The sequence below is a fragment of the Pelmatolapia mariae genome, linkage group LG5 (genome assembly GCF_036321145.2).
Source record: "Pelmatolapia mariae isolate MD_Pm_ZW linkage group LG5, Pm_UMD_F_2, whole genome shotgun sequence".
NCBI lineage: Eukaryota > Metazoa > Chordata > Actinopteri > Cichliformes > Cichlidae > Pelmatolapia > Pelmatolapia mariae.
Window position 1 is genome coordinate 35,024,115 of NC_086231.1, and position 27,851 is coordinate 35,051,965.

The window sequence follows — 27,851 nt, forward strand, 5'->3', positions numbered from 1 at the left end:
TATATGTCTGTGAAGGTTCTCAGTCATCCAGGTCATTGTAGTTTAAGGAGCTGGAAAAAAAGGCGTCTGGAAGTTTCCTTGAAGATGTTTCACCTCTCATCTGAGAAGCTTCTTCAATTGCTCTTAGAACAAGAGCAATTGGTGGGGGGTCCCAGATTTAAAGTCCTATGGGAGTGTCCCCAAAAGGGTCATGGACCCCTTATTGATCTTTGAGCAGAGGCTGGGGTTTACGACACCAACTGTCTGCCATCTATAATCCAGTTTTGAGATCCTTCCCAGATGCCTTAATGCCCACTCACATCCTGGGCCATCTGACCTCAGGAAATCACATGATAGGGTCGGGCTAGGTTTCACAATGGGTTCACCCGAAACCTTGGCTGATTGTGACCCACACCCGTTTTCACACCTTGGCTCGTGTGATTAGTTAGAGCAGACCTTCCCAAAGTGTGGGGCCCGCCCCCTAGGGGGGGACGCAGAGCCATTGCAGGGGGGGCGCGGCATGAAAGAGGGGGGGAAACAAAACGCTTGGACACTGCTAGCACGGGGCGGCCACAGAAACGCAAAGCAGGAGATGAAGCATCGCTGAATATGTTTCCAAACGAACCTCATTCTAAGCCAAAGACTAAAAAATATGGTGAAGCATATCTTCCCTTTGGTTTCACCTGCACAAGTGCTGAGGTAGGTCTCCCCTGCAGAATTGCTTTTCCCTGTGTCGGGAGCACGCGCTGGGCTCTTCAAATCACGGACAAACAGTATCCCACAGCTGTTTATGTTTTTGAACCCATTTTGCACAGAGAGACATTTTTTGAAAAATGTATTGATAGCAATGTTGAATATTATTACACAGGGAAAAAACAACTACACGTAAAATAATTACACCGTGACGCCTCTGCCTTTCTAAATGGAGGGACAGTAACTGCGTGTGTGTATGTAAGCGTGTAAAACCTGCAGACAGTCAGATTAACAGTATTTTGTCTCTATCTGCCATTCTGCAATGCATCTCATGTAAACAATAACGTGGCGCACAGCGTGACGTGAAAAAAGGCACACACCTTTGACGTTGCGTGACGAACTCTGTATTCCTCGTCCACGCGTAAACGCAAAAAAGGAGTTTAAAAAATCTCCGTTTTCGGTGATTCGAAACACCGTTTACGTGTGGACGAAACAGCTGCGTTTCCAAAAGTCCCCTTGTAGGTGTGGACGTAGCGTGAAAGAGTTAGTAGTTTATTTTATTACCACCTGTAATTTATTGCAGTTTACTTGTATTTGCTTAATTGTTTAATAAATGTTTGAGGTGTGAAATAAACCGCAATGGAGCAAAATATGGGTGTGTGTGGTTGGAGGATGTGTGCGCGCGTGTGCGTGCGCGCGTGCGAGGGGGGGCGCGAACATTTTTCTTGTAAACAAAGGGGGGCCCAGCAAAAAAAAGTTTGGGAACCACTGAGTTAGAGGATCAATAGGGGTCCATGGCCCCCTTGGGAACACTCCCATAGGGCTTTAAATCTGGGACACTCCACCAGATAGAACTGAAGAAGCTTCTCGGATGAGAGGTGAAACTTCTTCAAGAAGCTTAAAGAAGTCCAGATGCTTTTCTTTTCAAACTCCTTACCCTCCACTGTTACGCTCACAGAGGTTATCTCATTAATAATATTAGATCCTCAGTGCATATGTCCCTGGTTACTTTGGCTCCTCTGAAAAAGAAGGCAACAAATCGCAGATGCTTGACTGATATAACTCAAAAACATGCTTCTTAAAGCAGATGCCTTGTAAGATGTGTCATTATGTACAGCAAATTTAATAACTGATCATATTTACTTTACATATTTACTCACTCCATCAATCTTTTCAAGTCAGCTGTTGTAATTTATTCCTCTAAATCATTGGTATCATCTTAGATCACATTCTTATTGTTTAAAGAAGACTTACAATGAATGAATATTTTGTTTTTTATTACAGTACCACAGGCTTTTAAGGTTGGCAGTAATTAAACTAAGACCTTCCTTTAATTCCAAAAATCTTGAAAGAGTAGTTGTAAAACAGCTCAGTGATCAGTTTCAAAGTAATGTTTTATTGAAGCGTTTCAGCCAGGATTCAGGATTCATCATAGCACACAACGAGAACTAGTGAAGGTTAAAAATGATCTTCTTTGGCCTCTGAGAGTGGACCCTCACTGCAGCATTTGTTCATCACAGTGTTTTTACTACAGAAATTAGAGCAAACCATTGGTATAAAAGGAACTGCACAGCAATGGTTTGAATCTATCTGACAGACTGCAGTTTGTTCATGTGAATGGGGACAAATTCTTTTTACATTATTTATGCTTCCCATCTGCAAAGTTATTGGAAAAAATTGAATGCATTTTCATTGCTATGCAAATGTTTTCTGTTTCAAAATTTGACATCCTTAATATCTAGAAGTTTCAACTTAAAACGGGGTTTCACATGTTGGTGCATTCTACTTATTGGTGTAGAGCCAACCAACACCGGTGTGAGAGCAGAACTCCACACTAACGTAGCACTGACTTCAGCCCTGGTCTATGCCTGTGTCATGGATATATGAAGGCTACAGATTGATGTGGCCTTCTGGAGCTTTTATGTATTCATGATATGTGGTCCTCCAAACATTTACATCACCAACCACCAACAAAGTCAAACAAATAAAAAGAAAAACTGGTGCATTAATCACGAAATAGGCTGTTGTTCCTGTATCCGATATACATCAGATTATTGAAAAATACAAGCTGGACATATGTTATCCACAAAACTGGAAATGTTTTCAGCATATATCCTATGGAGAAACTGCACTAGGATACTGCCAACCACTCAGAACTGGTGTCACAACTGAAAATAACCATATGTAGTTATGGTGGCTGAAGGTGAGCAGAAGAGCCATGACTGATGTGTCTCTACATTAACTGGAAACTTTCTAAGCAGAGTTTCCCACAAGAGACTAGAGGCTAAGAAGAATTATATGAACATTTATAATCCTGGAGAATAAAACATTTGCATAGTTTCCTGGCAACATCAGTCTAAAGTTTAAAAGCTTAATTCATCCAGTGCCGTGGTCACCAGCTCATTTTGTCCTCTTATTTTAGTTTCTCTATTTAATAATATCACTGTAGGTGTCCACTACAGCTGTATGTATTAATGAAACCCTTTAAAACTACTAGAGGAGACAGCTTTGATTAGAGAATGAGTGAAATTTTTGCAGCTGGAGTTTATTTGACAGCTTTGCAGAGATTTACGTAGCAGATTTAAATATAGGGCAGAGGTTTGGAGCTGTGGTTGGGGGTCATTGCCGATGACGACTCAGACTTCAAATTAAAATGTTTTGCTTTTGTTCTTATTTTAATAGAACAACTGTAATGCAAAAATGAATGTATGACACTTATTTTGAAATGGAAGATCTTCTAGTTTTAGAATATTTGTTTATTTAGCTCAATTCAAACCCTAGATTGGTTGGTAGTGACCTGTTGAATGTTAAGATGCTAATGGTCTGCTGTATTTGCCTGCATTAGATTTTTTTAGATATACTAGTCTTTATGTCTGGAATTTGTGAGGTGTCCTGGAGAGTTTTCTTTTGTCCCTTGTTATACATTACACAAAAATGACCTATTCCAGCTTTTCTTTCCTTACCGCATGAATATCATATTTTTGTCTCTACCTAGCATAAGGCACAACACTGCAGCACAATCTAGAAAAACAGCGATACCTAGATCCAAAGTGCCTAGGGCTTGATGCCTCCCCCAAAACTGAAACCACATTTGTTTAAAAATACTGTATTACTTGTCACTAAGGGCTTTAACTCAATCCATGCACAGACCTTACATTACCCAACATTACATTGCATCTCCAGGGCATTATCTTTTCATCTTCAATTGTGTTGCTTTGCAGCACTGAGGACGTAATGCTAGGACAGATACAGTATGCTCCTACTTCTCCGAGTGCTTATGATTTACATCTCTGTTCAGCTCAGGTTTCTGTGCCACTGCAGTTCTGCATCTTGAGGTCCAGTACCAATGTTCAGTGCAAATACCGGTCCTTGCAATGCAGGAGAAAATAGGGGCTTGACTGGGTATGGAGCACATCTGACCGTAATGCCACGAAATCTATCAGTGAAATCAATGAAAGTATTGATTTGTCAGTGAAAGTACAAAGAGGTGTCCAAGTCTAATTTCACTAATGTAGGTTGTTATCTATTCCAATCCAACTTTATTTATAGAGCACTTTTTATACAACATGGTCGACCAAAGTGCTTTCCAGTAAAAAGTAAAAACAGTGGTAAAAGTTAAAAACCATACATTAAACAAAGAAAGTCAAATAACAATAAAATAAATGAAGAAAAGATAAAAATGAATCAGTAAATATTAAAACATGAATAAAATAGACAATAAATAAAAGCACAGAAGATTAAGAGCAACCAAAAACTGACTAAAACTGACTACATGCTGACTCGGGTACTACTCCTAAAACGCCTTGGGAAAAAGATGTGTTTTTAAAAGTGATTTGAAGATTTCAAGTGTTGGGGCCAGCCTAATATGGAGGGGCAACTTATTCCATAATTTGGGGGCCACAACAGCGAAAGCTCGGTCCCCCAGGTGTTTCAGTCTCGACATGGGGACAGCAAGGAGTGGCTGGTCAGTTGATCTGAGAGATGTTTGTGGAGTGCATAGGTGTAAGAGGTCTGCCAGGTAAGTAAGAGCCAATAAGTAGGATTCCAATGCAGCAGAGGCGGGCGGAGTTTGACATAAAAGTGAAAACATTTCAAAACAGCTTCCATTGGCAGAAAACAGGAAAAGGAAACAGGTCCTGATTCTTCTTTCTTATCCCGATTCAGGATACAACAAGTCTTACTGTGTCTCAGGAGGAGAAATTTCAAATATTACTGTCTGCCAGCATTAACCACAGTTATATCACACATGCCACAATGAAGTCATAGACTCAGATCTTAACACCAACGATCTTAACACTGCTGGGAGGGAATGCAAAAGAAAAATATGATATTATGGTTATGGTATTATTATGGTATTATGGTTAGTTTGAATATTTTGTCAGGTTAAAGTTTAGTTGTTGAAGCAACTGACAGTTAGGCAAAACGTGGAACAAAGGAGTTAAGTACAATATAAACCTTGAGATAACAGCCACACACAGTAGGTTAGAAAAGACAACGATGCACAATAATGAGACAAATATGTGGCAACAAATAAACCAAGGGAATCGACAGACTGAATTCATGGAAAATAGATCTGTAACTTGTACAAATGATTTTTATTAGTGAAACAGGATCTGAATGATGTCAGTATGTAACAAATAATTTACATGTTGCAAAATACTGTGTTGTGACTGTAATGTAGATAACTTTAGAATAATCCACAGACAGGGCAGGCATCACCAGCTTTCCAACTTGTTTGGGCAGGAAGTTTTTTGCAGATCTTTCATCACTTTAATTTATCTTGGCATGAGACGTGTTACTGAAAACAGCTCAGAGGGTCATAAGGTTGCCTGGAAGAGACTAATGCTAAAGGAATAAAGAGGGGACAGCAGCTAATAAACAGCAGGTGTTACGAGAGAATGTGAAGAAAGCCAACACTACTGCACACTGATAAGAGTGGCGCTTCAATGACAAGCTTTTTAGATATAATTAGCTTTAAATGCCAACCATGTATGCTAGTAATATTACATAGCATATAACTAAACTTGAACTACCACAACAATATAATAATTTCTCACAGTTGCGCTGACAGGTAGGAATTGTGGTGTATGGTAAATGGTACGTGGACTGGTATAGCACTTTTCGGCTTTAGCGGAGGACTCAAAGCACTGATGCAACATACGAATGAATGTTTTATTCCGAATTCATCTGAGGTTATGTTCAGGGCTAAACCTGCGGGGTTTTCCCCTCACTTTGAAGCATTTTGTCTAAATGCTGCATGAGGTGTGTGAAGCTTTGACTTCCTTTGTTCTATTCGCCGGTGCTTTCGTAAGATGAGCTTTCATCGCCGTGGTGAAAAATGTTATGCTGTAATATACAGCATAAACGCTTCTGTGAGCGACAGCTGAGCAACGAAGTCTCTTCTGCCAAGTCAACAACACCTCTCTGAGCCAAGTCTGTCAAAATAAGCATCTCTACCGCACACATAACATTTGACTCATATCCTCCAGATTTGCCTGCACATTCACCTCTCTGACAGGACATATTCTATACTTAAGGACAGCCTTCAGTAAATCATCACTGCAGCGCTGGAGGTTAGGATGACGTGGGAATGACAGCAAAATGAGATCTCTTCTCCAGAAAGCTATTAACCAATTCAGGCTCGCAGCAGGAAGGAACCGTAGCCTCACACACGCATGCACAATTAACATGCCGAGGAAAACTCGTAGCATTTCCATGTGGGTAGTTCAGAGTTTCACATTTTGAATTCAATAGCAGATAAATTAAAGTCCTCTCCCAGGGAGTGACAGCTGTTGAATGTGTTAATCCAAATGTTGCAGCAACATTGCCGCTTTCTGGAGCACATGAGGGTAGCTAACCTGCAAACTGTGATTAATATGTCAGTGTAGCTAAGGCACAATTAGAGCCATAGGGTTGGCCTTTGATACAGCTCCACACCGAACTGTCAAAGCCACTATAATTTACACATAGTTTATGGATTTATTTTCATTCCTCTCGGGTGTGATTAATTTTCTTCTTGTAGTCTGGTGGAGGCAAACAGCGTGGTTGTATAATCAATCATCGGCTCAGAATGCCAGTGTGTCACTTTCATTTCTCGGTTCCATCGCGTGTATCGTTTGGTATAATTGTCTCACATTTGAGACAATCAGCAGGTTCCCATCCTTTGACTCATAAACTCATCACTCAGAGCTGGATTCAGGCCTGAGCGCGGTGGCACGCAACCAAAGTCAGAGAAGAGAGTGAACCGAAACCACCACCTCTGCCTCCTCACACACACTCCGTGACCGCTGTTGTCCCTCCCTCTTCTTCTCTCCGGTTGCCTCGAGTTATTCGTGTCCTCCCCGTGCTCAGCAGCATGTCAGACAACGGAATTAAACCACAATGCTGTTATTCATTTTGTTCCCTCTGCCTCAGGTCAGCACGGTGGGTGTTTATCATTCAGATTCCATCTAAGGATGTAAAATATGTCTCACCTGAAGAAAACTAAGATAATAGAAAACACATGAAAACCCAGCAGCTGTAGAAAAGCTTCAGACCTGTGTGTGCATACATTTATTCTAAGACGGAATACTAAGAAAGATTTAAGAGCACAATAACTTTCCACCAAAATACAGAAGGAAAACAGAATCAGTGCCCCACTAAAGAATGAATGCTGCACACATAAAGGCATCTCCGTGTTCTTGTGTTTGTGCTGTGTGAGCACACATGACTGAGTGACCACGCTTTACTAGGCTGCGTGTACTAAAAGTAACATCACTGAGCACTTTGGTGTGTTTTGGCCTAATCTGCACCTCCCATTTTCCGAAAGCAGGCAGTAGAGACTATAATTTCATAGCCTTTCCTGTTTTGGCTTCTTTTATTCTTATTCAATCAGTGAAGTGGTGACATTTATTTATTTATTTATTTATTTTTGTCTGAGCGCTGTCACCTGTCCTTTCGGAGTGGCAGGTGTGTTTGAAGTTAAAGGGTTTTTCACAAAGGGGTTCAACAGCCAGTCAGGGTATGCTCATGGGAAATAAGAAAATACTATCAGTGATCAAAAACCAAAGAAAAGCTCTTGAATGTGAATGATTTGATGATTTAACATACATTACATACACATAACGTTTTTGTTTTTTTAACACAATAGGAGGAGCTCCATGTCCTCACTGTAATTTCCACCCATGATTATAAATGTTACAGAATTGCCAAACAAAAACTCTGAATAGTATTCTGTTGTAAATCAGTAATTACAGGGCATGTTATTACATGTATGAAGGCGATCGATCGAGGCAGTGGGTGCAGGCTCTGACTCTGCAGTGCCACCTTCTGACCTCAACTACAAGAACTGATTTTATTTTAGTAGTCTACATAACATTGGTCAACACCACAGAGAAAGGACATAAGATATCTGTCTAAAGCAAAAATATATTTTATTTTAACGTATCTTCATAGTCCTCACTTCTATAATGAAGAGAAGGCATGACGTGTTATTTGAACTACTCATAATCTCTCTTTCAGTCTTTCCTTTGTTGCTCACTCTGGATAAAAAGTCCTGGGATCGTTGCTTTTGTTCTGACCTTACTGCAACCCCTCGATGCATTCATGGACTGGCTTCTTCTGGGGGGAATGGCGTTACTTAAGTGTATTTGACATTCGACTCTTCACAACACAACTGAAGACAAAAGCAGATATATTTTGGTGGATGCTGCATCTTTGCTTGTGAAATACATCTTTGCTGCGACCGTGCTCAGGTGCTCTGACCCATTCCCAGTTAAACATGCTAAACTTCTGTACAGCATTTTTTATGTTGATCATTTTAATTCCTATTAAGAATTTATTTAGATTGATTTCTTTCCACAACATAAATATAGTTCTTTTAAGTTTTGATGTTTAGTGACTGTTCTGATACTCAATTAAGCTTAAACCATTTAAAGAAAAAAAGGATACAAGTTTGAAAGTTTACTATTTAATCATTGTGTGTCACACATATTCAGAATTATTATGTTATTATGATTTTTATTGTGTGCAGGCCTCGGCCTCCATACACAAACATGCATTAGGAAGCCCAACTCTCACTGCACTGATGCTCTTCTCCAGTAAACAGCAGCTCTCACTGTGACATGCAAGATTGATGGTGCTGCTGCTGCTGTTTATCAAACTCTCAGGTTTTACTTATTGGGAAAAAATTAATCAGAAGCAGTGACAGAGCCCATATTCACTGTCTGCCTCCAAAGCCTTCACACCAGCATTAACATCTCCTCCTCTTGATTATTGTTCTTTTAATAAATGTATTTGTATATATGTCTGGATATGTTTTGGCTGGTCTGCAGGTTTGTACAGCTGCTGTGTACAGCTGCTGTGTATATGTGTGTTTTTTCAATACATCTAAACTCTCTTCAGATGAGTCATACTGTACGATCTTTAATTATAACCTGAGTGATAAACAAGCAGTGTGACCTCGGATGCAGTGCGCAGGCACAAAGTTTCTTTTCCAAATAAACACTACAATCTAAACTGTAAGCTGTAAACATCCATCACAGTTTAAACTTCCTGTTTTACTGTTAACCAGCTACAGATACATTGACATTATGGATGTATTTGCTCATTTCTCCATTTATGTTTGTTGCTCTGTAAGGCTTTTAGAGATTTCCAGAAGGCAAAGATGGCTAAGGCTAATAAACAGTTCTTACCCAAAAAATACTTCATTACAAATTTCTAGAGAATTTGTTTTCCAGCTACTGCGGTCCACAGCACCACCTCGAGGTGCACCATCAAAAAGCACCAGCAGTTAGGAGTTAAAATTGTACAATACAGCTGGCGATAAAGGGTGTAATTACCCTGTAATTAAATGGAATTCCATGGTATTTTATTTGAAATTACAACATAATTATATTTCTCTTCAAATACTAAAATGTAGGCACACAGAAAAAGGGGCAGCAAGTCTGAATTTAACAGGAAACAAAGAAATAATTTCCTCTCCCTCTCCCTGGCCACCTCCTCCAGCTTGTGGCCTGGGAACACCAAGGCGTCCCCAGGCCTGCCGAGAGATATAATCTCTCCAGTGTGTCCTGGGTCTGCCCCGGGGCCTCCTCCCGGTGGGACATGCCTGGAACACCTCACCCAGGAGACGCCCAGGAGGCATCCTTGTCAGATACCCGAACCACCTCAACTGGCTCCTTTCAATGTGGAGGAGCAGCGGCTCTACTCTGAGCCCCTCCCAGATGCTGAGGGACCAGACAAAGAGCAATTCAGAAGACCCCTATGAGTAGAACACCAAGAGAACAGTTCACCCTGCCGGGGTTTAGGGTTATCGGGCCCCGCCCTGAAGCCAGCCCCGGGGAGGGTGCCTGAGGGCGAGTGTCTGGTGGCCGGGCCTTAGTCCACGGGGCCTGGCCGGGCACACCCCGAAAAAGGGACATGGGCCATTTTCCTGCAGGCCCACCACCCGCAGGAGGCGCATTGTGCATTGTGTGCCGGGTGGCCAGGAGTGGAGGCCCTGGCGAGTTTTCAGACCCCGTTAGCAACTTTTTTTTCTAAAAAGAGACTAGCGACAAATCTGGCGACTTTTGGTGGTGTTATTAGGAAGACTTAGGACCACTTTCTGACGTGAAAGCACGTATCACTCTTACTCTCAACAAGCAGCGGGTGCTGCCATGGGCACCTCGCCTGTGCCAAAGCGCTCACAGGCGACGGATTGTCGTCACGCAGCAGTTGCCCCCAGCAGCTGTCAGAGCAGGAGATGTTGACCCCCTACGCCTCCAAAACTGCAAATGAATCGTGCATGCGCGAAGCCGCTGCTCCTGCCCTGACTGTAGCACAATCAGATCTTCTTTTACCCTTACTTTTTGTGAATCACAAGGTTTAAAACTGCTTAAAAACACACACACAAAAAGTAACTCTGTCAGAGTGCCTATTTCGGGTCACTTTTGCCGGTACCAAGGCCAGATGGTGAGGTGGGTTGGAATTGTGACATTAAAAAAACAACAATTGCTAAACAAAATTTAATTTGTAGTTCTAAATATATTCTAAATGCATTTATTGTGTTTTTTAATCACTTTATGTCTCTTCCACGATATTTCTCTCTCCTACAAATTAGGCAATGACGTCATTTAGTGACTTCTAGCGACTTTTAGGACAGCCAATAGCGATTTTCCTTACTCAGGAGTTGGCAACACTGCACTAACCGCGTGTCTTTGGACTGTGGGAGGAAGCCAGGGTACCCGATGAGAACATGCAAACTCACACAGAAAGGCCTTAGCCAGATGGTGAGGCAACAGTGCTTACCACCGTGCTGCCTAACACAAATTATACTGTAAGTAGTTTTCAGCACTGAGTAATTTCTTGGTAACTTTGCAGAAAAACAAATATTTCTCCATCTTACATTGAAAGCATACTGTTCTTTTGGGGGTGAAGGTCATACAATGCTTTAGTGTGGCTCCAACATTATAAGATCATCAAAGGCTTGAAAGTGTTGATTGTATTGTTGTTGTTTTAATTAGTAAGGGAGAACACTCCCTCTCCCATTTACATGCGTAAAATAAGAGGAAAATTGGCATAATGAGTATTAAAAATGAAGTGAAAAAAAAAGTCAAGATGTAAAAAGGTAACATTAATCCACTCCACAATGTGGCTTCTGGCCTGAAAAGTAATCTTAAATCCCTATCAGATGTAAGATGTAAAATGTTCACTACTTAAAATTACCTATCCGGTCTTTAAGTCTGACGTCATTAGCCACTCGATAAAAGTTAACGTGAGGGTTCCTGATGGTTAGAGATAGTGCTGGGCGATATGGAAAAAATATTTATCACGATATGAATTATTTTATATCACGATAACGATATATATCACGATATACCACCTGACCTGTGGTCATCTGGAAAGTATGCAGTCTGTAAACAGCGAGTGGAGAGGGTGCAGTCTTTGTTTTGAGTTACTGTAAAGTATGTCGCAAATCTGGGTGCATGTAAAGCAGCACCATGTTGCAAAACCACAAGACAGTTTCTTTGTGAAAAATATCATTTTTTTATACTTTATTTTCTCTTGCATAAAGTTCAGAGTATGTATAGTGAGAAGACAACACTAATATATTTGCACAGGCTATTTAACCCTTTAAGACCTACCATAGAACCAAGTCCGCCAGAGCTTATCTTTACATTTATTTATTTTGAGTGTCTTCATAGTTTTATTTTTGAGATACACAAATTTTTATATATAAATGAAAATAAATAAATGCAAATTTGCAAAAAAACAGCATGTGCATCAAAATAAACTATTTCCAACAGTGTAATTTGACTTCTAAGCATCCCAGAAACGATACAGAAGAGCATAAAGTCAAACATGACTTTTAAAAACACCAACATAGACTTTGAAGCTTAAAAAACATTTTCCGCGAAAGTGACGTCACTTCCGGTTTCGGACAGGTAATGGCGGACATGCGATAGTTGCGCTGACTTATATTCCAACTAGGAAGTGTTATGAACAGCTGATCGGATCGGCAAAGCCTGTTTCTGGAACATTATGTTTTTGTTGCTGCAAGTCTGGAATATTATGTTTTTGTTGCTGCAAGTCTGGAATATTATGTTTTTGTTGCTGCAAGTCTGGAATATTATGTTTTTGTTGCTGGAAGTGCTTTTTATGCAAATTTTGGAAAGCTATATGTGGAAGAAAACCGTGACCTAGGGCAAGCTAATGGAATAAGATGTAAGTACAACCCCTACGGTTTAATATGCAAAAAAAAAAAAACATTATTGCGCTACCTTACGTGGTTCCAGTTCTACAGGGATTTAAAAATAGTTAGGCAAAACGGAGTGTGCCTGCTCTGACCGGTTGTAAAGGGTTAATGATATATTTTATGTAATAATTTGTAAAATTCGGGTTAGAAACGATAGAAACGATAGAAGACAAATGGCACGATAGACACTTTTCTATCGTCCACACGATATATATCGTCATATCGCCCAGCACTAGTTAGAGACAAATGCAATCGCATGGCAGGATGCTGTAAATGGACCAAACTTCAGTCAGGAGAACAACTGAGATAATCCATCCACAATACGAGGTTAGTCATTAATATACTGCTGCATGGGCTGTAGTTACATCATAAGGTTTTAAAAACTGAGCTTTAAAATGACTAGCGGTAATAAAAACCGAGAGAGGCTGACAGTGGTCACGGACTGTTTTTAGTGGCTTGTTGAGATTAAATAGAAGAAGATACAAAACATTAAAACATATTAAAAACAAAAAAACCTTAATAAACGCAGAGTCGTTATGGCCCGGAAGCAGGGTTCATCACGTCATCACTTAAAGACCAGATACAGTACTCAAATTTATTATTATTTTTATTATTATCATTGTAATTTATTTATTTCCTTTAAAAAAAAAACCCTGACTTGTTACCCCCTTATTTTAATGTGCCTACTTTTAAGTATTTTAAGGTAGATATAATTACACTGTAATTTCAAATGCCCTTAGTCCCAGGCTGTATTATGAACTATTACCCCCCAAAAAAGAAACTGCTAAATGCCCCTCGATGTGTCAACATGAGCCTATTGCTCTGAATTTGTTATTCCATTAAGCTGTTGACTTTGACCACAATCATTTAAACTACCCTGAAATTGCATAAGAAAGAGATCTTCATAAGTCCAGTGTGAATAAGGAGATGAATTCTAACATGATAGACATTATGGATCCACCGCCTCCTCAGGACCCGAGACCTGAGTTAGGAGTTCAGATCCGGTGCTTTCTTGGGAAGACCCAGATGAAATCATTTCATTGTGCATGATAGCAAGTGAATTCTTAAGCTGATACTGGATTATTTATGCAATAAGGGGAATAACACAAATCCTGGGTGTATGTTACCAGCTTTTATTAGCTCGAAGGATGGATTATATATATCACAGCCAAAGACTGTATATAAAAGTTGTCTGTGGTGACATCAACTACTAGTTCTCAAATTCTTGTTGCGACTCCTCGAACTGAGCGATCAACTTGCTGATCAAACACTAAAGGGTATCCTGTTTTTCTTCACTCAATTTACAAAAAAATCATGTTATATTTGAAAAGAAAAAGGTTAAAACTAAAAATTTAAACCATAAATTCACCTGGAAAGTGTTAACCGAGGTCACAGATAAAAACTTCAATACAACTGAAATTCTCTTTTCAATCAGTGAGGTTAGCTCTTGCTAGCCATTAGACAGAATGGGAGTTGTATTGGTTTCCACATTAGCTACTCCCATCTTTAAAATGCGATCAGTTCTCATGTTGATAATGGTTTGGCATTTTTTGTTTCTACGTGCAGCTTTATACTAACAGGCAGGCCTGGTTTGGTTCCAGGTAGTAAATTCAGAAGATCTTTTTTGAACATGAAAGTTATTTGTAGTTGTGGTTGCTTGTTTTCCTTTTGTTTTGCTTTGTTTGTTTGTCTCTTTTTAATTCTGTTGTACTTTTTCAACATGTTCAAAATAAAGATTCAATCAATCAATCAATCAATCAAGATCTTTTGAGTGTTTGCACCTGTTTTTGAACTGTAAAGCTCTCTGCAGAAAGAAAAACCTGATTATTGTTTAAAGAAGTAATTGGGAAGACCATGAACTTCTTCCATTCTTTAATATGGTTGTATAAAATATACTTTAGTAAGATAAAGTTCTAACCACACCAACGAATCTCCTCTTTTCCCAGGCTGAGCTGACATTCGAGCCATCATTCAACCTAATCCTCCTACTGTAATTTGTGTGTGTGTGTGTCTCATCTTAACAAATGTGTATTTGAAGCTCTGGCACACTGTGCTCCCATCTGAACAACGGAGTGCTGCAGTCAACATGTCAACATGTGGCATTTGTCCCCAGATGCAGTGATTTGTTGAATTCCGGTCATCTCTTTAAAAGGCTGTTAATAGCTCTGATTTCATCAGTGGACAGAGGAGAAAGACTGTAGCCTCTCAGCTCAGGTTTTCCTGCAACAGTAAGACAGAAAAAAAAGGTTAAGAGATCATATAAGACTGACTTAAAATTAGAGATGGACCGATCCGATATTACGTATCGGTATCAGTCCGATACTGACGTAAATTACTGGATCGGATATCGGAGAGAAATAAAAAATATAATCCGATCCATTAAATATCAAAAAAGCACCTCACAAAACTTGCGACACGGCGTAACTCGGCTCATAACCGTAGCACGTCGGAGCATCACGTGATAGAGCGGCTGTGTGTATTTGTAGCTTCGCTACCAAACCGGCATTTCATCTCCAAGGAAGTGAGAGAGAGTAAAGCAAGTGTGTAAGTTCATCTCTGAATGTTTGTAAAGCATTCCCATGTTAAGCTTAACAACCGATATATGGAGCGACTGCCTCTCTCTCTCTCCCTCCCTCTCCTGCTGCTACTTCAATCGTGAAACTGCTTAATGATCAGCTGATCGGCTTTTCTGTCGCGAGTCCGTCTCTCTTCTTTGTTTTTGGCCCACTTTGCACCAGAAAGAGGAAACCAGCGGCTGAACAACAGCAGCACGTTTAACCTTGATAAGCTGTCGTTAGAATTTATTTAATATTACTTTCTACACCAGGATCCTTTTCTGCGTAGCTGACGGCTGGTAACTGTGCAGGGGCGGATCTAGCAAAGTTTAGCCAGGGGGGCCAATAGGGCATTAACAGGGAAAAGGGGGCACAAAGACATACTTATCTTTCTTATTCTCATTTAAAATGTCTAGCTTTTAATAAATAATTATCTGAATCTTACACCCAAAGTTTTAATCTGATGTAAAATGTATAGAAGTCCATTACTGTATATAGTAACTGTTAAGTCTAATATACCCTAGTACAGTGCAGTCTGCAATTCTGTTGAAGAAAGATGTTGAATCTGTTTAATTATTCTTGAAAAATAATTTATTTCTGTGCATTTTTTTTCCACACTGCATCAAATTAAAGTTGATTACGTCGATTAAGCATCATGAGGTGGAGGGTGGGGGGTGGTTCCCTATTTTTTTTTGCTGGGAGTTTGCAACCCTATTAGTTAGGTTGCTTAATATTTCTGCTAAGTACTCTTTAAAATACCAGAATAGGGAGGATGGTGCAGGTTTAAGTTTATTAGATTGATCAGTGTTGCTGAGCTATGAAATATTTTGGGTGCAGTGTATTTTTTACATACAGGTATAACAGAATAGCTTTAGTGTTGTTGTTTATTTAAACTTGAGTATGAACTTATACAAAACGCAGCAAGATATTAAAAAAACAGTTTTATTGATTAAAAAACACACTATATCGGATTCATATCGGTATCGGCAGATATCCAAATTTATGATATCGGTAGCGGACAGAAAAAAGTGGTATCGTGCCATCTCTACTTAAAATAAATGTAGTCGTCGGAACAGAACAACGGAGATCACTGTGACTGAGGACTTTTCCCAGTAATAATATGAAGGACTTCCCACAGGAATAATGACTGAGTCATAAGCCCTCCCTGCTTATTCCTCCTAATCCAAAGGTATCTGACTGAAGGCAGATTGGACTCAGTTTCCTCTCCTCCTTCCAACAACAGAACCACTGGGAGAAATTCTGCAAGTTTAATGATGTAAAGCAATGAAACCTCCATCAGACTGCACTTCCTGTACAAATAAGTTACTGGAGACCAGACAAGACATTTTTGCTATGGAGGCTGCAGGAATATTCCAGATGTCATGGCATTATTTTTTTATTTTTTTATTTATTTATTTATTTTTTTACACAGACAGCATTTATTAAAATCCGACTCCACATAAAACACTTAAAAATGTCATTATGTATTCAGACTTTCCACACATCCTTCTATCTACTACACTGACTTATGACTGCTTCAAACCTAAAGGACTTTAACCCAAATCTGAGCCATTTAGATGTTTGACAGCAGTGAAAAACCTAAATGTCATTCTGCTGATAGATTTTCCTAAAATTACCTAAAATACATTGGTAGCTATCTATACTTCCAAAACCAATCTGTAGTTCTAAATTTGGTGTAGACGCTCATTATGAAGATATTCTGAACCCAGACCAGACTAGGTATGAAAATATGACCAGTATGTAACGATTAAATGCAGCACAGTGTCTCTGTGTTCAGATTTGGTTTGGGTGTTAGGGGTTGTGAAAGACCCCAAACATACTGCACACCTTCCAAAACCGTTTGGCATTTTATGAGGCTGTGATCCAGGGACCCTCATAAAATCTAATTTATCGATTGAACTTTATTGTGTGCAATATTTGGTTCTTTCCCAATCACAGTTTATGATCAAATCCATCTTTCAAATAGACTTTCTGGATTGTTTCTTTCTGGGTACTAACTAGTAAGAGCTTCTGAGGCCTCTATTTTTTCTATACAACCAGAATGAAAGGGATTTCCTACATATATTCTTCACATTTAACTAGTAACACTCGTGAGTTTTGGGGGTTTATTGGGGGAGGGGTTACCAGGATGTCCTTCAAGGTGCAAATTAAACAAACTAATACTGCTTTCCTTTATGTGTGGAATATTATTAAAATTAGAAATATCTGGTCAGAGTGTCAGAGTCAAATGTTTAGACTGAGACATTTTACCGTTTCATGAAAGATATGAGCTCATTTTGAAATTGATGGCAGCAACACACCTCAAAAAAATGAGATGGGGCAACAAAAGGCTGGAAGTCTAAGTGGTACTAAAAAGAAATAAAAACTGGAAGAACATTTTGCAACTAAACAGTTTAACTGTTAACAAGTATTATGTATTATAGTAAGAGCACAGCTTACTTACCTTGCATCTCATTGAGACGATTCACTTTTGCTTTCAGCCCTTTGCGAAGATCATTTATCTCTTTGTCCAGCTGCTCCTGGTCTACACACCACAACAAAGATCAAAAGAGTTTAGGGTGATGTGTTCTTAATCAAATTCCACATGTAAGAGTCAATATCTTAGAAATGTTTTACCTTTCTGAATCATCTCTCTTGTCTTGGATTTGGATAATTTGATAAACATGCTTCCCAAGCAAACCTTGACTTTCTCTGCAAATGTGAGCAGTGTTTTATGTCATTCCTTGCATAAACACACATAGAATAAACTTTACACCTGGCTTTCCTATCACTGTGAGGTTTTGTGTTTTTAACAGCTTCTCTTGTTTGACTCTTTTAGCGGCACAGCTCTGCTGGGAGAGGCTGCTCACCTGAATCTGCCACATCATGTTTTAGTGCATTAAGTGCCTCCCTGTTCCTGTTTCTCTTTGTATCCAGGTCCACAATCTACAAGAACAACAGACGGCATTAGTTAGCAACATATTACAGTATGTAACACACACACATACACAGTTGGATCAAACAATGAGACCGCCAGTGAATGTACTTCTATTTTGCTTTGATATGGAATTCAAAACAAAATCTTTCATTGTAAATAGCAGCTTGTATCTGTGAAAAATGTCCACACATTTTGAAAGACCTTAGTATTTTATATTATTAAAGTCTCCTTATGTACGAGCCGAGTGGTTTCCACTGGCATCTTGGTGTTTTGAAACCACGGGTGATGAGCGATGACAGGAGCTGACAGTGAAACCTGTCCGCCGGGAATTTGTCCACCTTTCCAAACTGCCCACTGTTAAGTTCTACTGTAATATCTTGAGGTGACCCGAGAGAAAATTTGCCACAAATGATCCAAAATGTGTCAAGATATATATATATATATATATATATATATATATATATATATATATATATATATATATTTAAATGACCAAAAATGTGTTTTTCTCTCATCCATGAGCTGACAACTTAGCTAGCTAGCTTAGCAGCTAACGTCACTGGCTACGTTAGCATACCTCTGTAACGTACATAACGATCCTCCCGTGTGGCCGTCCTCAACTCAGTATTTACTTACCTGCTGTTTAGTGGTGAGAACATCTTCAGCTGCCTCTTCAACTTCTGTCAAATACTCCAAAACACGCTGGGACACCTCGTCCATTGTTGCAGTGCCGCTTCCAAAATATGTCCGGTGTGAAACAACAGCTGAACACTACAAGGACCGCACGGAAACTGGCCGCAAATGTTTCTGTCATTTCCAGCCGTTTCATGAGAACGTTCATTTCTACGTTTCAATTGAAAGAAGTGGCTCGTTCTGCAGTACATCTCATGTGTAGAAATGTTATGTGGAAGAGTTGATTTCAGTAACTGTGCAATGCGAGGAATGATTTGATTTGATGATGATTTTGCCTCTTTACCTGCTTGTTAAAATCTTCTCACGCTCATACTCTCTAAAGCTGCATGGGGACCGATAAACAGCAATATTCAAACACTAAATTTAGAGCAACTTTTGAGTACATTTCTCTGTTTGTTGGTCAGTTTTGGAGCCACCCCTGTAGACTCTGGGCTTTGCATTTTTTTTCTCTCAGTAAGTAGATAAGTTGCCTCACAGGATACAGCAGGTTTTCCCTAATGATTTTCTCTATATTTACCTTCATTGAACTATATACCACTATTACCATTGTTACTCTGCTGCAGAATAACTTGAACTGTATGAAACACAAAAATCTCCCTGTCTATATACGCAGACTAGAGAGGGAGAGGGGATTCACTGCATTTCAAACAGAGGGACAAAGAGCTTGTATCTGTATTAATGACTTTGAGGAGATTTAATATGTGGTCACCTCAGACTGTGCATAACAGACTGACATAGTCTTTGGCTTGATTCAAGCCGTGTGCACACTGGAATTGATTCGCTCATCTCGCATCACTTTGAGGCTGACAGCTGGTTGCTTCCAGTCTCTCTTCCATATTTATTGCCAGGTCATATGTCAGCCAGTGTTATTCTTAACTCTTACTCACTTGAAAGTTGTGAAGAGTTTGCCATGAGTCCTGTCCAGTTCAGTTCTAAGTAACCACTCATGAAACAAAGTTTGAGAGACCTGACATAACCTTTTTTCAACCTCAAGGCCAACGAAACTAGCAAGAGACTGACCTTTCTTCCTCTTTTTTTTTCTTAATCCACAGCGACTGTCTCAGTGGAAAAAGTTGTTTTTAAGTCTAAGTGTTTTAAGTATTTCAGCTCACCTTATTTTTAACCATCATCACATCTTAGGGAACACTTTGGAAATGTGCCTTCCTCATCAGGCACAATTATATCTTTTTCATCAGTCAGACTTTCCTCTGCTTGTTTCCTTTTTAGTGTTGCAGGCTCTTACTGTTTTCTCCACTTCACCTTGAGGTACATGTGTTTCCTCAAATGGGGAAATGGGAATGCAGGAGTATGCAGACTGCAGCAGCAAGCCAAGCATGTTGATTTAGATTGATTCACATTGATGCTAAGAACAAAAATGATTTGTGCACGTTACCTTTTGTGCAAGGTAATAACGTTTAACATCCATACAACTGTAAGCCTTTCTACATCCAGAGGAGTTGCTCCTGTAAGGCTTTTCAGACCTGGAAGTTAGCTCCATCTTTTCTGTACAGTCTATAGGTGGGCCCCAAAGATTAGCGTTACCGATTCCGTGTTGCACCAAAAGTGACTCATCTTCAAAATATCTGCTTCTGTTCCCAAGTTATGGCCAGACTTGTGTTTTTTCATTTGATGTTTAATGATCTGAAGACATTTGTGTCACTTTCTTTCATAGGCGTTATTCAATCTGATCAGTTTATCCTTTAGTCTGATCCAGATTAGAAGAAACCCTGTCATGATCTGACTGAGCGGCTGGTGTTTTGAGGGCGGAGCCTTGGTTCCTCACCTGTTCTGCTCACCTGCCATCCAGTCAGCGAGGCAATACTTAAGGCCAGCGCAATCATGCACTCTCCGCGATTTCATCAGCTACCTCATGGAGGTAGCCTCGCTGCTTTGTAACTTTATGTCTATGTTCTGTACTTACCTTGATTTAACTGTGTTTTCAGTTTCTCCACCACAACACTGCTTAACTGACCTGCGGCTCAATTCTCACCACATCGCTACCTTCCTCTCGGAAACTAAACTTTTCTCCGCTCTCACCCTCCTGTCCTCCTGCCCGCCCTCACCCTCAGTTTCCATGAAACACAAGGTTGGACCATCACTCGATCACACACCTCTTGGACCCCACGCTCGCCACCTACAAGTAAGCCTGCGAGTCCAGTATTCACCTTTTCTCCCCGCTCAGCATCATACACCATCTTCACAAGACTGTTTGGTATTCTTTAATAACTTTTGGTGATGTTTGCTGCTTCATTCAAAAGACTAATAAACCTGAATTGCTGAAAATCATATCATATGATCACATACAGTACATGATGCTATCTGGGTTCTTTTGAATAAAACACAAACTTATCAAACTTGGATATCCAGCGGCTCTCTTCCATATCTGTGTAAACATCCCCCACAGCACAGAGAAATAATATCACATTAACAAATGAACAGTTTTGCTGACTGTACATTCATAATAAAACTTTAAGGTGATGACAGTATGTAACATTCAGATTACACATTCATCACTACACCTGCTGTTATGTGACAAACTCCACCTGTTTGGGCCTGCTTGGCCTCTGTATAGGAGAATATTTGGATCCTGGTAAATTGTCTATTATTGCAGTGACAGCGTCAGGTTTTATTTCCTGTTCTTTGAGGTTTGCCGCTCTCCTCCTCTCAGCTCCTCCTTTTCTACACTCAGAGCCGCTCCGTTTTTTCTCCCATCCGTTCTGTTTCCTGTCTCCACCACCTCTCCTCTGCTCTGAGCCGCTCCTCCTCCGAAACCCACCCATCCTGTAGTCCCACACATCCCCCTTCCAGGCAACCTCATTACAGTCGCTGGCAGTGTGTTGAAGGCTGGTGGCGGCACCTTGGACAGGGTTGCGGATGTTTCCTGATGCCTGCATTCTCCTCAGGTGGCTGTTGGTCCGCACAGGACTGCTGAACCTTTGGGCTTGTGAGCCCCTGTCTGAGGAGTGCACCCGGCTCTCGCTGTAGCTCCTTTTCGGGAGTATTTTGGGCTCTAGCGCAGCACTCGGCCTGGACTGACGGTTGTGGCTGTAAGTCGAGCAACAGCACGGCGCACTACAGCGGGAGCAGCGGATCCGGCAGAGAGTGCAGGCGCAGCCAGAGAGGAGGGCGGAGTGACTAGCCAGGGAGGAGAGGAAAGTGAGGGGGAAGGCACGCTGACACTGGAGGATGCACTTGGGAGAGCTGAGACGTGATGTGGCGGCAGCAGGGGACCTGTGACAGCTGGATATCACTTCTGATACTGCCGATTTCCCGCTCTCCTCCTGGACAGTCTGGATCTGACGCCACTCCAGCTGCAGCAGCTTCTCCAGATACCTTTCCAAAGGACCCACAGGCCTGGGCCGGGGGGTACCTCGGCCTTCCATGTTGTAGAAAACAGCCAGCTGACTCAGGCTCCACGAATTAAAAGGTGGAGGGAGGAAGTCTGGGAAGTCAAAACCTCCATGGCCCTGCAAATTGGATCTGTGGCTGCGAGAGGAGCACTCCTCGGCCTCGATGACCTCTGGCCTGAGCTCGAGCCGAGGAGGAACACGACTGCAGGCTGACACAGGAAGTCTCTCTGACTCAGACAAGTCGGTGTCGCTGTCATCTTCTCCATGGCGACTCAGGCGTCTGACCTCCAGTTCTGGTGAGTGTCTTTCCAGCTGCTCAGTGCTGCAACCACACATGCAGTGGTAGGAGACGGCTGCTGTGTGTTTGCCCTCTCTGCTCCCCGCATGCTTGTACTGTCTGTGGCTGGAGCGCTTAGTGACCGGCAGCACCTTTGGCTCCATCCTGCCCTCTGTGGGGGACACTGGAAGAGGCTTTGACTCTGAGGATCTGTGAGCGCTGCAAGGCAAAGCAAAGCTATTATCTCAGCACTGAGACAGCAGCAAACAACACAAACTTTGCACAAACTGCGACCTCACCTGTGTTGAGAAGTATTGCGTTTAGCTGAGGAGTTGTTAGACTTGTGCTTTCTTCTTTGTTGCAGCCTCTGCAATTACAGACACATTATGTTCAACTTATCACTTAAACATGGTCGTGGTAATAAATTAAGACTTGTTGACATTTTGCCTGATATAAATAGTACGCTATTGTGCCACAGAAATGTGTCATTATGTGGAATAAAGGAAAACACAGCAAGATGTAAACAACACTCACTGCAAACGTGTAGGTGTTACTTTAACAGCAGCTCTGTATCTTGTATGAAAGCAGTCACTATTTAATGTACCATCATATAAAACAGAACTGGAACACCAGCTAATTTGACTGATCTTGTGTCTGATACAGTGACCGATCCGAGCCCGTTCACACTCACTTTCTCGCTGTTATTTTCCTGACTTGGGAACGCGTGCTGCGGCGGTGTGGGCTTCCTCTGAGACTGCCGCCTTCCCATTTTGTTACTTGAGAGAAATAAACAAATCTTCCGAGTTAAATGTGACCGATGAAACACATGAAATGTAGAAACAGCAGCACAGGGCAGACATGGCGGTCTTCTTTGTTCACACACGTACACAGTGAGCATTTACACATCAAAGTGCAGTCGCACACCACCGACAACCAGCGTCTGTGCCGCCACCGAGGACACGGCAACAAACAGCAGCCATGTCTTCATCCGTTACCGCTGTGTAACCCCAATAATAAGCATATCTGGCGGTACCTGCCCACATTAGGCCCGGCGATGCTCCACAGATCCTTCTTCCATTTCCTCTCCCTGCTGGAAACCCTCTCCGCACACCGCTGTGCCACTTGCTCCTGCAGAATGGTGCCCATCCCAGCTTCCAGCGGGCACCAATGAAATGGGCGAGTGAGCTGTTCACGCGAAACACGGTGCTGTGATCATAATGAGTAGTGGGCTGAAATGAACCAAACAACTGTGTTTAGGTATGGATCCCTGTGTGCGATTCACCTGCCGCCCAGCAGAGGGCAGTGGAGCTCACAGACGGAGCACGCACGGTTAATGTGCTGAGTAGTTCATACATGTACATGATATGTGGACACACCGGCAGCTTAAATGCCTCCGTGTATTTAAAATAAACTAAATGTAGCGAGCTGATCGACAGCTTTACCAGTCCGACCCACTCGACATGAAATGTGCTCTACATTACCTAGAATGAGTTTGACACCTTTGGTTTATACTGAGGACAAGGGTTTGATATTCAGTTCAATGATTCACAAGAGAGAGGACCCAATGCACACACTAGAGGGCTAAACAATAAATAATACACATCAATAAATGTATTGGGGGATGTGCAGGAACCTGGATCAGAGCATTTGACTTCTGTTTCTTCTGTGACTTCCTTGAAAACTTAGTGTATGAAGGTACAGAAAAATAAAATGTGCTGAACTGAATGTAAAATATACTCAGTTCATACCAGATACCTGCTATCCGGTTACTGGGTTTATATTAGACAGTTTATCCAAGAGAATAAATTAAATGTATGTAACGCACACAGAGGTTCTAGGTCTGACCAACAGTCTCGGCCGTGGGAAAAAGATGACAACCAATAAAATTCTAAAAGATAATTTATTAGTACAATGATCAAAAATTGGAAGGATAAAACAGTTCAGTTTCCCACTTGCAAAAGAGATTAAAAAAACAAAAACACAATATAAGGCCAGAGACAGCAATGCCTCAAGTCAGTTGGACTTTACGTGTCAAACACTTTAACCCTTGGATGCACAACCTACCAATACCTACACTCTTCCATGAGTGGGGTCAAAAATGAGCCCAAATAGAAACAATGCATTTTGCTATAAACTTGGTTGTTATTCTTCAAAATCTTTAAAATAAAGAGTTGTAATATTTTCATATTTGAGGTATTCCTTATAAAACATGTTTGTGACATGAGGCCCTTTGCATTTTTATTTATTTTTTCATTAATTTTAAGAAATTGCAGTTTTTGTATCCTTGTATCACTTTTGTATGCTTGCTCAGCATATACTGCAGAAGCTGGGTCTTCCCCCTGAAAGGCACAAGTTGTTCATCCACTGTAACACAATCACTGAGGATGAATTTCTGCCTGCAGTTGACCAGGAACAGGCCCCATATGTAGCGGAAAGCTGCCATATGGTTTGTTTTCAGTTGGTAGGCTCTGGTCCTCTTGTCATCAAAGTGCAAGAAACGGCGAATATGTTCAAATCTTTGAATTGACATAGTGGCCTTGTACAATGGGTTATGCAGAGGACTCCCAAAAAACACACCGACTGGTACATCCCAGTTCTTCTCACTTCCTGCAAGAAGGGTCAATCAAATGAAGGCCAGGAGCTTAAGTTTGATTACATTTTTCCACTCTTTTCCCCTGTCTGTGGCTACTCTTCGTGCCTCCATGTTTGTGTATGACAGCACCTCTTCTATTATATTATCAGACATGAACATCTTCCATGCATCTATTGGGGAGACAGTACTAAACCCAGGTGCAAGCCCTGGCCGACTAATTCAGAATATTGTGGCTAGAGCAGTAAGAGGGTCTCATTCTGTTAGACTCAATATCCATTTCCTCTTCAGAGGACTCATCAGAGGACTCATCTGTAACTGACTGGCCTTGTTCAGTGGGGGGGACAGCAGGGGCGGATCTAGAGAAATTTTCTTAGGGTGGCATGAGGGTGGCAAAGAAATCAAAGGGGGTGGCAAAATCAAAGCCTTTTTTTTTTCCAAACACATACGCAGGTGGTTACATATGGTTAAAATAATTCAAATGCAGTAAGCATACACGTTTTTCATATAAATATAGTCTATAACTTAATTATTGTCTGTAGCCCACATAAACACTTTAGTTACATAAAACATGTGAGTTTTGATTTTATGTACTGTATAGCCTGTATAATAAATAAATAAGTAGCCCATTAAGAATAAAATTCAGAAAGCTACACAACATGTGTTGGTTCATTTACAAACACAAGTCTAACTTAAGTTTCACACTGTTTTTTGTTAGAAATCAATCACATTGTTACAGCTTAAATTAAACAAAATGTCAGAAATCTGCACTGTCATGAACAAAAATTTAAACCTAATTTTTTATGATTTGTTGGATTAACCCTCTGAGGTCTGAAATACAACCGGCCATTTTTGACTCCTTTTGAGTTTACATTTGTATTTCCCCCTCAAATTGTTTCATTTCATTTTTCGCCCCTTGCTTTGTTTGGTATCATTCTTTTCAGCTCAACTGAATTTAGTTGTTTTTTCACTGACATACTGCATTAGTATTACTGATCTGAAATCACACTTAAAATCCTAGTAGTATTTTTTTACTGTAAAAAACCCCCCACAGACATGTTGAGTAAATTTTTATAACTTGAAATGCAAATATAAATTGTACATTTTGTAAACATCTACAACTATTTATCTAAAAATGCAGCCAATACACCTGCCGTTTTTTTTTCCATTTTGTACAACCATTTAAAAATATTACAAAACTAAAATGAGAGAACAATCAGGTTTCGCAATAAGATGCCCCACAAATGATGTGTGCCACTAAAAAAAAAAAAAAAAAAGTTTTTCCACCAAAAGACAGAGGAGAGCAGCACAGGGATAAACCTGCAGGCCTGACAACAGGAGGTGTATCACTCCGCTGCTTTTCTACTTAGTGACAGTGTTTACAAATGTGCCTTAGTGACATTCATTAGTGCCCTCACTGACACATAAAACAAAACAACGACTACACAGACTAACTATAAACCAAACAATAAACGTCACAAATCTTCCACATCTAAAAACTCTCTCTCACACACACACACACACACACACACACACACACACACACACACACACACACACACACACACACACTCGCTTGCTGCTGTTACCGTCACTCCCAAAACTTTCCCCTCTTCCTAAACAACCAAATCCCACGTGTTGACTCTTTTGTTGTTTTAATTGGTCGACATGGTACATTTTTCCACCGATAGGAAAGAGGTGGCTTTTGTTTTTCTTTACCGTTTTCGCGCTGTCCTTAGAAAACGCTTTAAAAAACACACACACACACACACACAAAAACGTGACGACAGTATTTAGAAAAAAAAAAGAAAAAAAAAAGCATGGCTTATATATATATATATATTATCATAACTCTGGATTTACTGGGCTGTAATTAAAATTTAAAAACTTTGAAGTCCGAACTTTCAATGTGGGCTGAAATAGAGACTCAGCGTGGCTGCAGCTTGTTACTATGTCAGCTTAGATCAGTCATGTGATTTGGAGGTGCAGCGTGTCCGTGGACCCCAGAGGGTTAATAACACTCACCTTCTTTCCATTTCCAGAGTTTAACATCCAACCACCTGTGTGAAATCTGAAATTCCCATGGTGTTGTTTAAAATGTGCTCTGGCACAATCATAAGCATCGCTTGCTACTGAAAACAAGAAAAAAAGCTGGTCCATGCTATGGGCTGAACCATTTGTTAATGGTGGAGGGGGGGTAACACTATGCAGTATATTCAGTTTTAGCATTTATATTCACTGTTGACTGTAACTACACTCAAAGTGTTAATGCTGTCTTATTTTAATAAACATCACTGTCATATGCAAAACTGGGGTGGCACTTGGGGTGGCAAGGGATCATTTTAGGGTGGCACTTGCCACCCTTCTAGATCCGCCCCTGGGGGACAGTAGTCTGGGTCCTCTATATCTTAGATGTCAGATTCTGAGTCAATGCCTCCGATGGGCTCTTCATCCCATCCGCCCTGGATCATTTGTAGGGGAAGGTCCACAGGGATCCTAGCTGGCCTCATAGCAGCCATGTTACTTTAGATATTAAAAAAAAACCATCAGAAAGGACAATGTTTGAAATGCACAGGAAACTATAAACAGGGCTGCACATAAATGGTTCGCAGGTGCGCATTCGCTGTCAAAATAAAAGACGCCTACCAGATAAGAAGTTGGAATGCGCGTTTGCGTACATAAGATGTTCTGGAGGAGGACAGACATTTGTTCAGAACTCTTAAAGATGTCAAAGAAGCAAGCTCCATAAGCAATTACTTTGGTGTTCCTCCACCGCAAAAGAAGCGTGTATTCTCTGAATTTCAGGGAATACTTTTATTTTGACAGTGAATGTGCACCTGCGGACCACTTATGTGCAGCCCTGACTATAAATCATGTATGTTACTGTGTAAAAATTAATTCCTGATCCATCAGATGTGTAAGTGGGTCAGTCAGAGTTGCTAAGAATGAAAGTTTCATAGAAGATTCCATAGGAACTGCTTGGGGTCATTTTTGACCCCACTTGTGGAAGAGTAGGATAGTGATACAAAAACTGGATTTTTTTTAAATTAATGAAAAAATAAA

General features: G+C 40.7%; 2 protein-coding genes across 4 annotated transcripts; both read right to left on the reverse strand.

The window, feature by feature from the left end:
• Positions 1 to 4,245: 4,245 nt before the first annotated feature.
• On the reverse strand, positions 4,246 to 18,634 carry pdrg1 (p53 and DNA-damage regulated 1). Of its 2 annotated transcripts, XR_010093951.1 has the most exons (6): positions 18,515 to 18,634; positions 17,811 to 17,886; positions 17,578 to 17,652; positions 17,405 to 17,485; positions 7,425 to 14,605; positions 4,246 to 7,394 (listed from the first exon to the last, which is right to left on the reverse strand). XR_010093951.1 is itself a non-coding variant. In XM_063474864.1 (5 exons), the coding sequence occupies exons 1-5, from the start codon at positions 18,596 to 18,598 to the stop codon at positions 14,523 to 14,525; spliced, it is 399 nt and encodes a 132-aa protein (XP_063330934.1). In that variant the 5' UTR covers positions 18,599 to 18,634; the 3' UTR covers positions 4,246 to 14,522. The 2 variants fall into 2 exon arrangements, 1 of the variants encoding a protein (XP_063330934.1); XM_063474864.1 differs by having other exon boundaries at positions 4,246 to 14,605.
• A 2,157-nt stretch (positions 18,635 to 20,791) lies between these two features.
• On the reverse strand, positions 20,792 to 23,462 carry LOC134628162 (uncharacterized). 2 transcript variants are annotated; one of them, XM_063474870.1, is made up of 4 exons: positions 23,232 to 23,462; positions 22,890 to 22,974; positions 22,498 to 22,565; positions 20,792 to 22,417 (listed from the first exon to the last, which is right to left on the reverse strand). In XM_063474870.1, the coding sequence occupies exons 1-4, from the start codon at positions 23,342 to 23,344 to the stop codon at positions 21,097 to 21,099; spliced, it is 1,587 nt and encodes a 528-aa protein (XP_063330940.1). In that variant the 5' UTR covers positions 23,345 to 23,462; the 3' UTR covers positions 20,792 to 21,096. The 2 variants fall into 2 exon arrangements, with proteins under 2 accessions (XP_063330940.1, XP_063330939.1); XM_063474869.1 differs by lacking the exon at positions 23,232 to 23,462 and having other exon boundaries at positions 22,890 to 23,183.
• Positions 23,463 to 27,851: the final 4,389 nt, after the last annotated feature.

What these genes read in the sequence shown, in the direction of transcription:
- pdrg1 (XM_063474864.1), bottom strand. Translation starts at nt 18,598, where the DNA reads ATGGACGAGGTGTCCCAGCGTGTTTTGGAGTATTTGACAGAAGTTGAA. An exon ending in AAGAGAGATGATTCAGAAAG is followed by an intron (nt 17,486 to 17,577) that starts GTAAAACATTTC and finishes TGTGGTGTGTAG; the next exon opens with ACCAGGAGCAGCTGGACAAA. An exon ending in TCGTCTCAATGAGATGCAAG is followed by an intron (nt 14,606 to 17,404) that starts GTAAGTAAGCTG and finishes TTACTGTTGCAG; the next exon opens with GAAAACCTGAGCTGAGAGGC.
- LOC134628162 (XM_063474869.1), bottom strand. Translation starts at nt 23,096, where the DNA reads ATGCTCACTGTGTACGTGTGTGAACAAAGAAGACCGCCATGTCTGCCC. An exon ending in AGGAAAATAACAGCGAGAAA is followed by an intron (nt 22,566 to 22,889) that starts GTGAGTGTGAAC and finishes CTGTAATTGCAG; the next exon opens with AGGCTGCAACAAAGAAGAAA. An exon ending in CGCAATACTTCTCAACACAG is followed by an intron (nt 22,418 to 22,497) that starts GTGAGGTCGCAG and finishes TTTGCCTTGCAG; the next exon opens with CGCTCACAGATCCTCAGAGT.